This window comes from Chrysemys picta, chromosome 4 (assembly GCF_011386835.1).
Source record: "Chrysemys picta bellii isolate R12L10 chromosome 4, ASM1138683v2, whole genome shotgun sequence".
Classification (NCBI taxonomy): domain Eukaryota; kingdom Metazoa; phylum Chordata; order Testudines; family Emydidae; genus Chrysemys; species Chrysemys picta.
In genome coordinates, this window is record NC_088794.1 from 98,322,813 (window position 1) to 98,334,886 (window position 12,074).

Here is a 12,074-nt window from a genome sequence, read left to right on the forward strand (position 1 = left end):
AAGTTTTATTAATGCCTCTTCCCCTTTGACCAAAAAAAAGTGTTAAAATTTGTGCTAATATAAAGTTTATATAGAGGTTAAACATAAAAAATAAATACATATGGGCAAGTAAAAAACGGAAAAGGAGAGGTAGAACACTCTATAGTACTGAATTGCATTGGTACTAAATCAGTTTTGTAATGTAAATGTCTGTTACTGATTCAGTAATGTATGATTTTACTTCTGTTGTGACAATGAATTTACTTTTATGGGGTAATTCTATAATTAGTGAATTGAAAATTGGACTGTGTAGATTGGTCCTTTGTAATTTTGAATGTGGTTCTACTTACCTTCTCTCAGTGAGCGCATTGCGACTGAAATGGAGGATAATCTGATGAAGTGGATCTGGGTGTTTTTCAGTCTCTTCCACCTCCTCCTCATCTTTTTTTGGAGGTGTCTGTACAAAGGTTTACATTTAAATATTTTATAAATAAAGCATCATAAACAAATTAATACAGAGACAATTGAACTCAGTCAAAAGCATCATAATTTTATTTTGTTTAATTTAAATTCTTTGCCAATGTTCATGATATTCAGCAGTTTACATCAGAAACATGTTATTTTGTATGACTATTAAGCATTTACAATACCTGATTATGTTACTCTTATTTGATAGCAAAGTTAAAGTTTCTCATTTGCAATGTATTGATTTAGACAGCTACAAACCTTATTCAGCAGAAATTAATATGTAGGCTTCTGTGCCACCAAAGATGAACGAAAGGCCCAGCTGAGTTATTCAGCAGGAAAATCAGCTAGGAAATGGAACCATTTTTACTAATATCCACAGATGCCTCCTGTAAAGTACTGTCAAGGGAGTGAAGACTTTACTGTGATATTTTTTCTACATCACTAATCTTGAGTCACAAGATCAATGGGATATCGCCTTAACCTTACATGTGGACAAATCATATAGGCTGTTTTGACATTTCTGAGTAGGACTTATAGAATGTCATCCACCCTGTCTCACTGGGTGAGAAACTTTATCAGGCCTGTGGTATGATAGACAGCCCTGAAGGATGGGTGGGAATGACAAGTGTGGATGCAGCCTTCCTTTTATCGCAGCATGTAGCTACATACATAGTGTCTGTACTTTACCTGCCACCATAAATGTAGACACAGACTAGGAGGTATGCAGATGTACTTAACAAGGTGTGCAGTAAATGAGAGAGAGGTTCCTGAGGAGACCCATCAAATTTTATTGCTTACTTTCACTAAATTTTTTCTCCACATATAAGTTAGCAATGCATACTTGTGCCACACAGGGATCTTTATTTACCTGCACACATTACATACTTAATGTTAATGTTGTGCCAGATTTACTGCAAATAAGCAGTGAACACTCTGAACTTGATCAAATCAAAACTATTTTTCTCTGGAAGAATCAAAGTCACTCTCCTTAATGAAGGCTATAACGATCTTAAATACCTTCCTTCTATCCCAAGCCATTTTAACATTATAGCTAGTCAAAAATCTCAGGAGTTTTTTGTTGTTTTTTCCCCAAATAAAGATATTTGCATTCTATCTTTCCTCTGAGTCAAAAGCTGGCTGAACCACTTTAGCTCAAAGTTTTAATAAAATTCACCTTCAAGCAGAGACCAAGCATATGAAACATCAGCCCAAAAGGTGACAGTTTTTAGAAAGTTATGAGCAACTGAAAATGAAGTATTAGAATGAAAACATATGCATCCTTAACGGTGGGTGTCTGCCCATTTCAGGGTTTCCATCATTGTAATATATGAGCATCCTCCAAGTAAAAACAATAGCAAATGTAAAGTCTAATAGACTCCATGGAGTTTCCGGCAATTTTTGAGGTAAAAACTCTCAGTGGAGTAGGTTTTGGGGTTTTTTTTGAGTGGGTGTCTTGGGGTTGGTAGCAGTTTAGGGTATAAGGAGATGTCAGTATTGTGAATGAAGTTCCTGTGGTGGAAAATCTTTTTCAGAGAGGAATGTTTTGCAGTGTTTGCAAGTTCTGCAGAGTGGACTTCTTGATCCTGCAACGGCTATGACATGGAAATATTTACCTCTTACCAGTTCCAATTTGCTTTTTAGTAATTTTTAAAAAGCAACAGAGAGTCCTGTGGCAACTTTAAGACTAACAGATGTATTGGAGCATAAGCTTTCGTGGGTGAATACCCACTTCGTCAGATGCATGTAAACATCTGTTAGTCTTAAAGGTGCCACAGGACTCTCTGTTGCTTTTTACAGATCCAGATTAACATGGCTACCCCTCTGAGACTTAGTAATTTTTGTTTACTTACAACTGAAAATTTGCTATGAAGTAGAAAACATATGAAAGAAAAGGTACAATACTGAGTTTGCCTTACTTTTCTCAAGCAAATCTGTGATAATGAAAAGCCATGGCAGCAAGTGAGTTAATGGGAAGGAAAGAAACTAGTACAACACAATGAAGACCAAAGACAGGGGAAATGTACTGCCATGACATGGGTCTAATCTTGAATGGGAATCCTTGTCTAGTCAAAAGGGCTCCTGCCACTATTTTTAAAAAGTGAACAAAGAATCTGACTATGGTTGTCATAGGTGTTGGGATTACCTCCGAGATATCTTTTTACTAGGCTTTTCAAAAACTCAGTTTGACTCCAGATTTTTTCACTCATTTATTTTTATTTGGCATACAGCAAAGGTACACTAAGCTGATTAGACTTAAGAGTAGGAGCAGAATAGTAACTAGACATTGAGTAAACATACTTGTGTAATGCCAACAGACCTCGGTCGTCGGCAGGCAGGTTTGAACCGGGGATCTCTGGAGCTTAGTGCATGAGCCTTTACCACGAGCTAAAAGCCAACTGGCTGTTAGCTAAGGCAGTAGAGCAGACTCATTTAACTCTCTCTAAGTGGTTTTGGTGCCACTAGAAGGGACAGAACACCACACCCAGAAGGCGTGGGGGTTACACTTGCGCCCCCTGTCAGGGTTTTTGGGCATTTCTCCAACCCCTTTTTCCACCTCCACAGTTTTGTGCCCTGGGTGGCTGCCCCGCTCACACCACACTGGTTACAGCCTGCATAGGAGGTGGGTAAAGAGCATAATACACATCCAAACTTACACAGAAAACCTCTTTCTTTATAAACATTTATACATTACATTGCATTTACTATGCATTGCATCAGACACTTTGGGTTTGGCTTGGTTACTTTGTAGGAACCAATCCCTGTACAGCATGTTCTGTCCATGTATGATTTACTCTTTACCTCCTCTTATATTTCAGGCTTATCTAGTCCATTGTAAATGGTTCCCTGGGTGTTTCCCTGTTATCTTAGCTAATACAAACATTCTGTCTCTTAGCTTACTGACCCATTTACCTATCTTAGCTGGCACAGACATTCTATTTCCAGCCTGCTGTTCCATTTACCTCCCTAATCCTATCTCCCAAGAAATATGGTCTTAACCATGTCTAATTACTCATGTGAAGCCAGACCTACATTCCACTCATTTTGTTTTGCTTTTTTACATTAGCATTAATTTCATTTGCATTATGTTTCTATGATTTCTTTTTTAAGTTCACTACCGAGCAACACATTTCCAAGACCACAGTATTTGTAATCATTTGAACCACCATTAATACTCAAAGTACAAACCAGGGGATGCAAGCTCACCTTGTCTGGTATAGTCCAACATGGTGTAATTCTATATGATAAGCTTCCTTGGCCATTAAAACATCCTTCAGTAATGTTAATTTTGCTTTTATTTTAATTACATTATAAAAATTGGTACAAAATTTAAAAATCTTTCCATTTATTACCTCAGGAATTTTAGACGTGAAACAGAACATAGGCCGATTAAAATAACATTCCCTGGGTCTATAGTGGTCCTCTTCAGCCACCACACAATATTTGCTATTACCAGCATAGGCAGTTTTTACTTTACCAGTGTTCCAGCATATAATCTGTACTGTGTAATTTGGAGATTGTCCCCCCAGAGTGAACCTAGATGCTGGCAACTCTGTCTGTAAAACATTATACCTGGACCTGTAAATGTCCCCCAGGGGCAAACAGCAGTACAAGTTTGGGGCTTTCCAGACTGTACATTATATTGCAACAGTATTTGAGGAGGGAAAACAAATTTCTTTCACACCATATGGGTTTCAGTGGTTTCACATTTAACTTCATGTTATTGGATCCTTGTTAATTTTCGTAGCCTGCCCCAGCTGATGTTATCTCTCTTGTACCATTTTTTTGTACTTTTCTGTGGTGACAAAAGAAGGCAAGTTTTCTTGCTTCATATCATTTAAGGCCGCTTTTACTTGGTACAGCATGTATACCCCACATACTACATAGGATATTATTAGAACACATTGACTTAATGCCACACTTTTTAAAAGCAGACCGCACAATTAATTGTTTACAGACACATTCATTGGGAAGGGCCCATTTCCTTCAGAATGGCTGTAAAGGCTTCCGGGAGAGGGGGAGTGGGAGAGGGAGAGAAAGCATATAGTGAGGGTAGTTATCAACACCTGACTTCCTCTTTGCATTTTTTTTATTACTAAGGGTTTCCACCAGATGTGACTGCACCAAGTTATATTGCCACAATCAGGTTTATTTATCAAACCAGGAATTCTCTTCTTTAACACTAATTTATTACCTCCCTATTCTTTAACATTTTTACTCTAACATTTCCACAACTCCCAATTATTTAGTTTCCTCTGACCCTTCAGCGTTAATTTGTGCAAACCTCCTTTTAATGCCTCACTCTTTTTCCTTAAATCACTTATCTTTTAAAGTGACACATATCTCAGCTGAATTCTTTCTGTGTCTCTAAACTTACTGTACTTTTTATGTTTTTTGCACTTATTTCTTAAGTTAGGCCAGGTCTACACTAGCACTTATGTTGGCAAAACTTTTTTCACTCAGGGCTGTGAAAAAACACCCCCAGTGACATAAGTTTTGCTGGCATAAATGCTCGTGTGTAACAGCGCTATATCAGCGGGAGACGCTCTCTCGCTGACCTAGCTACCGCAGCTTGTTGAGCTGGTTTTCTTACGTCGACGGGAGAGCTGTAAGCTAGTAAGTATAGACATGGCCTTAGTACACTTGGCCTGCAAAGCTGCACTCACTAAATACAGTCCTTGAAGGACAGCTGCTTTTAACCTATTTGCATAAATCCAAAGTAAGAGACATTGTTTTCTCTCTGACTTTTTAGGGATTTTTTCCATTTAGTTTGTTTTCTGCTCTACAACTTTGATTTGCTCTTTATACTTTTGCATTCTTTCCTCAATGTGGCACATTTCATCAGTAAAGTTTTAGCCACCAGAAATAATCCTTGTGAAACTGCTGCCTTGTTTGTGTCCCCCGCCCCCTTCAGATAACAAAAGTAGATACTATTTTTTCCAGGACTGCCAATGGGTCCTATTTTTTGAAAATTGCAACGGCATTGAAAAGACCTGTTGTATGCTCAGCCCTTTATTTATTTATTGCATTTAACAGACTTCTGCTTTTCTCTGCTAGGCATTTTTTTTCTTTTTCATTTAATACTACTCTCTGGAATTCCTTTTCTACTCAGTCCCAGTCTCCCCCTAATACTTCTCTGGTGAGTCCATGTCTAATTACTCATGTCAAACTAGGCCTACAGTAGGCAGGATAGTTACCTATGATTTTCCAAAAATTCAAATCCTTCCCCATATGCCAGTGTCTTTTAAAAGGTATAATGAGGCTTCTTCTGTGTATGTCAGTGTTAGCTCATGTTGAATTAAAACTTAAACATATCCTCCTTGTGAGATACTGAAGTGGTATCTTCTTTTTCCATGGCCGTTAGACACCAACGAGATAGGCATTTTAGAAATATTAGACAAATGCATAAAACCTGGAATTAGGAATTCCATAGAGGAGGAAGACAGAAATGGAGATCTTTCTGAATCAGGATTAGGTGACAAGATGCAGAAGTTTGCTAATCCTCTACATCCACAACATGAATGCTGAATTTCTGCTGAATATGGCTACGCATATTTACATTTCATTACAGAATACCAACAAGAAAATGGCAAATTTTAATTTGCGTTAAAGCTTAGAATGTTAAAATAAAGTATTATGTAACAACAAAAATTCAAAAAGGGAAAGTATCAATCACGTTAAATCTTCAAACAAATAATAATTAAAAACATAGGAACATAGGAATTGCCATACTGACAAAAACAGACCAATGGTCCATCTAGTCCAGTTCTATTTCTGAAAGTAATCAACGCCATATACTTCAGTTGAGGGCATAAACCACCTTTAATATACCTAAATGTGCAATACTATACCCTGATGCAAATTTCTTCCTGACCAAAACAGGTGATCAGTTTATGCCCTGAAGCATGGGATTTGCTATTTTATAAATTTAAACATATAACTATGCTACACAAAAGTTAAATACATGTTATTATATATATATAATATATATATTGAAGTGGGCACTGATAACTAAGCCCAGTTATTTCAGTACTTACAGCCAAATCTTGAACTAGTTTCTCCTCAAATGAATATTCCTCTGTTTCTATCCAATAGTTCTGATAACCATGGAGGAAGAGGTTAATAGAACGGTGCCTGGGAGGGGGGGTGAAAGTGAGATCAAGAGGGGTAAACAGAACATAGTATAATAGCTTAGGTGGTTAATGATTAGTAAGGATATGTATTTTGTACAATTTTGATCCTCTGATTGGTCAGTGAAATAATATGCAAATTAAATCAAGCATTCAGTGAAAAAACATTTTTCTTCAGACTTTCGAGCATACATGAGGTACATTGAGGGAGCATACCAAATACCTCTTAATGCCACCACATTTTCCTGTATATGGGTCCGTTTTCACTGGTATTTTTGTGATAGACCCATACTAGGACTGGGATGCCATTGTTTTAGGAGCTATACAAACACATAGAAGACATAGTCCCTACCCCAAAGAGGTTTCAAATGCATACCAGAAAATACATAGTATATACAATCTGACCAGCAAACATTGCTGTGGGAACCTTCACTTTGCAAAAGAGAAACTTTAAGTATGCAATACTTATGGTTGCTTTAAGTTCTTTAATTTCCTTGGGTGTTTTTGAAAAAAGGAGGGAGAAAAAAAATATCCATGCTTAAAAATGTTAGCATTTAGATGTACAGTATTGGGCTCTGCATTTCTTATCTCAGTGAGGTAGGAAGGGATGAGTTTTACATCTGATTGCTGCTATTGTCTGACTAGACACAGTTTTTTGTAAGGGTGGGTTAAAGAAGTCTTTTTACCATACTTTACACTGTGACTGTTGTATCTTGGCATCTGAAATAGGTGATTTCCAAATCAAAGTTTAGTTTGTTTATTTCAAACTAATACAAAATGCAGCATAAACTGTGGTCAGACCCCAATACAGAAAAATCTGTATTTTATTCAAACCCACTTTTTTTTTCTTATTCTTCAAGTTAAGACAGTGGGTTTTTATGGTGAATTTTCCTGTGTGTATTCATGCAATTTGTCTTTTAGAAGCCTTGGGGAAGTAATTCTTGTGCCTAATCAAGGAGGAAGTCTACATGGGGAGAACATACATGGTAACGTCACAAAAAAGAATGGGGTAAAAAAAAACTTACTAAGTGCCTACTGAGCATGCTCAGAAGTCATTTTTCAGTCAGTTATTTTTAGTACATTTTTTATTCAATCAAATATTTTCAAATTAGATTGTGGACACACACCATAAAAAGCACTTTTTACAGACCAAGTTTCAAATTTAGCTCTTCCTGAATTATGTGCATGAAAAAAAGTGTGACAATACTTTCTTTTAAAGTGGGAAAGATGCATTTTTAAACCTTGCATAACTTAATATGCTTGAATGGATTTCTGTCAAACTTTACAAAAAAGTCATTTTCCATATTCTCAACTGAAAAGTATTAGTCCAAAAAGAGGAGGGTTTTTTGTTTGTTGTCCCCCCCCCCAGAAAATTACTATATGAACAAGTAGAAATAGAGTCTAAATGAAATAGTACTATAACCTTAACTATAATTTTCACAACTGAATGACTGATATAATACTGGTGTCTCACACAGTTGATTAGACGAAGAAAATATAGTTTTAATTGAAAAGCAACACTAAGTGCAGCTATTAAATCACTTATCTGAATGGTAGGTAGGTATGGAATTAACCTAGGTAAAGATTTAGGCTCTGCAAACACTTGTAAATGTGTTTAACTTAATGCTGTGAGCAATCCCATTGAAGTATTTGTATATGGTAAGTAATGTGAAAGTGTTGCAGGATTGGGGCCTTAATATAGCCATAGAAATAAGCATACATTTTTATACATTGAAGGAACACAATATATGGTCAGAAATTGATGAATAATTCTTGTTAAAATTGAAGCAATTGCCATGTTGGTCCACTAAGACAGCAAAATTCATCCAGCAACATTTAAGTGACTACCACATCAGGAACTCTGCAGCATAAAACTCCTTGACGTTCACCAGTGCCTTTCTCCACAAACATAAATCTCTTCTCAGCTTGTGTTCTTTCAGCTCCAAATTAAATAAAAAATGATGTGTTGTCTAACACATTTGGCTTAAAAATCCACCGGAAAAATATTGAAAAGTGCCTTTCACAAGAACCTAGTGTCTGATCCTAGAAGCACGTAGCACTGGGCACAGTGATTACTATACTATAGTCCCACTGATTTCTCTGGGACAACTCACAGAAGTAAATACTGTTCTTGGAAGTAAGCTTCTGCTGGATATGGGCTTTACATTGCATGTTCCATGTTCTATTTAAGATGGAGTTTTTTGTTTTTAGAGGCACTCCATGTATCCTGTAAAGCAGGGGTTGTTTAATTCATGGAGTTTTTTGTTTGTTTTTCTTTTTATCATAGGTATAGTGCACTAAATGCACTGAGGCTAAAAATCATGTAAATACCATGTACATAAGTTAAGACAAGAGGGCATATCTGATTTATACACACAGATAAAATGCTCATTGTTGGGGAATGTAGTATACAAATTATGCACTTCCTATTTCTTTTTGCAATAATGAAATGATTATTTGGATAACCTCCTGTGCTTTATTGCCAGCACTGGTATGATTTAATCATTAAACCTCAAAGACTGACCAATCAGAATCCCTTATAAAAATTGTACAAATTCATGTTTTATGACATCATAACATGGCTGGGAAAGGAATAAGTGCACGCATAAAGAAGAGGCTCTCCACAGGTTACATTACCGTTAACATGAGTATAAGCCTGTCATACTGAGTTTTTTCATGTACTTTTTCCAGCCAAACACGTTGAAAGGTGCTCAGGAAGAAAGTGCTAATTTTGTGTCTGAAGAAAAGCATATAGGTTTTCATTTAAGAACTAACAATAAAGACACATTAAATTCAGTAAAGAATTCTGCATTCGCAAGTTATGTTTGAATAACTGCCATGTACATTCTATTCTGCTGTATCTCTATGCACGTGTATATAAAAAAATGTAAATAAAGTGCATTTCCTTAAACCATTAACTCTAAATATTTAAATATATTCATATGTCACAGAAAATATACTTATTACTTAGAAGGCACTTTTCATCTTCGGCGCACTGTACAACTATAGCTAATTACCAAACAAGGAGCATAGAGAATTAGTATTTCCGAGTTTTGAAAATGTTCACTTTTTGAGAAACAAAAATATTTAAATAAATACAATTACTATTTTCTTTGTATCTCAAGCCACTTCTCAGAACAGGAACAGGAAGCACCTAGAAATCTTATGGGGAAAATTAAATAATCTCTTTATGATTTCTAGATGTACTACTTTAACAAGTAGCTGCACATCAATAGATGTTTTAAGTTCTGAAACAACATACCGATAATCTTAAAGTAAGACAAATGTTCCATTGAAGAAAATCAGGTTCAAATGTGAGATTAACATGAAAAAATATGGACTCCTACCTAGATTTCCAGACGCTGATCAGAAGAAAGGTCATAATACACTGGAATCTTTAGTATTTTCTAGGATGCTGGGAAGGCTGCTGCTTTTAACAACTTGCTGGCTTTATGTGTCTAAAACTAATGTCTTACTATCAAATTTGGAATTTACTCTCATCCTAATATAATACAGAAACTAAACTGGGGAAAAACATACTCAGATATGAAGAGCAGCATGCAAAATTGTGGTTCAAAAGGACTTTGTTGCACAGCACTTACTAATCATATGCCACTTGACAAATTCCCTACGGTTCAGAGATGTTTTAAAGCCACGCTCAATTTAAATGATGGATAGTTATGTATGTATTTATTATCATGACATGACAGCTTTATCTCACTGCCATAATGCTGTGAATTTTCTAGAACATATATGCTTTATTCTGCACACAGCAATTGGGAAATAAACCTACAGGCCCCACAAAATTTTTTCTAGGATCTTGCCTTTTTGGGGTGGATGTCAAAATTCTGACTCACCAAAGCATGGTTTTATCAAAGGTCTTCCCTAGAGATTGCAAGTAGTAGTACTTGGCCAGATTCACCACTCACAACTAGTGAAAATCAGGAGTAACTTAATCATAAAAATGATGCAAGTCTGAAATGAATCAGGCCCAATATTTCTGGTACAGTGAATACATTCAGTAAGCTATAGATAATAAAAATGCAGAAATGCTGAAGTTCACTTCATCCCCCATCTTCTGCATGGGCATTCACCAATATCTCAAAAACTATGCAGGTGTGATTTTTTTCAGGGAAAAATAATATATCCCATTTTTTTTACTTAGATGTTTCTTCTTTAAGAGGTTATAAGCATAACCCGGGATAAATAAACTAATTTATTAGATCAGAATACGGTTGTCAAGATGTACCCCCAAGTAGTACATCTTCTGAAATGTGCTCTCCTTTTCTCTATCCTCAGAACTTTGGAAAGGATTAGCCACCACTCCCAAACTAGTTACTTTGTTTCTATATTATATTTAAGTCTCCCCCCTTCTCTTCCCTCTATAGACAACATGTTAGCTTTTTTCTAGCTAGAATTGTATTCAAGGAAGATTCTCTAGTAAGATGCTACCATGGTTGTGTGGGAAGTGTAGGTAAGCTCTAAGAATACAGAACTCCATGTCATTTTTAGAGCTGGGATGTTTCCTCTTCACTGTACAATAAACTGTTCATTGGTCTTAACTTCCTTTCCAAATTATAAGTGCAGTTACAAGGCTGCCAACACCAAACATGGAGATACATTTTAATAATGCATTTTTAGAGGTAGATGAAATGCATTTTATTAACCATTCTGTGAACACTTTGTGAACAAAGCACATTGACTTTTAAAGATTTCTTTATTCTCTTAGGGAAGAAACAAACTTCATCCAGCACACACACTCACTGGTGAAACTGAATTTTTTTGGCACTGCAATGTTTCCCAACTTTGAGGGTAGGATCTCTTTGGAGGCCCTAAACTAGCCTGGGTGGAGGGCACAGAGCGAAGGAAAACCACTGTAGGAATGAAGAAAATTGCATGGTGGTGGATCTGTCCTTTCACCCCAACACAAATGTGATCTTGCAGCTGTGGGCAAAGCAGTGGATAGGCCCTAGGAGGACATGCACCTTCTGTCCCAGCCCCCACAGTGCTCTGAATGCAGCTGGACACAGGAATAGCTCACATGTGCAGGGTCACAGGCTCACAGTCCCTAAGCCCAAATTTCTCTGCTCTGTCACCACAGCTCTCATATAGGCTTTAAAAATATACACGTCCCACCCTCACATAGCTGAAATAACCCAACGCAAGCAGCATGAAGCCTTCATGAGGATGGAAACAGGGAGGGAGAGCCACAGAACAAGACAGCTAAAAATGAAAAACAACTAAAAAAATGGAAGAAATTAGAAGAAGATGGGAATTAATAAAAAAGGAGACCAAAGTCAGAAAAGGACAGAAGATAGAAAATGGACAGAAATAGATTAACAGATTGTGGCAACTGTAACAGGGCATGATGTGAGGGACATAAGAGTGGGCTGTACCAGATAAGGACTGGGAAAAGTTGAAATATGGTGTTTATGAAGTAGTGTACTTCCTGTGGTGTTTTTTCAAGTAGGTTGGTTATTCAGCATAAAGCCCCTATTA

At 36.6% G+C, this 12,074-nt stretch overlaps 1 protein-coding gene across 21 annotated transcripts in view; it reads right to left on the minus strand.

Moving 5' to 3' along the window:
* RYR3 (ryanodine receptor 3) overlaps positions 1–12,074 on the minus strand; it is a 561,484-nt gene that overhangs the window by 88,265 nt on the left and 461,145 nt on the right. For 16 of the 21 annotated variants that reach the window (XR_010601063.1, XR_010601064.1, XM_065595380.1 and 13 more), the window contains 2 exons: positions 9,213–9,312; positions 330–436 (listed from right to left, as the gene is read on the minus strand). Coding sequence is in view for 19 of the 21 variants with exons in the window: in XM_065595380.1 (XP_065451452.1) it covers positions 330–436; positions 9,213–9,312 (207 nt within the window). In the remaining 2 variants the exon portion in view is untranslated. Of the gene's footprint in view, positions 1–329; positions 437–6,482; positions 6,580–9,212; positions 9,313–12,074 lie in introns of all 21 variants that reach the window. The other 5 variants (XM_065595379.1, XM_065595381.1, XM_065595372.1 and 2 more) reach the window with 1 other exon arrangement.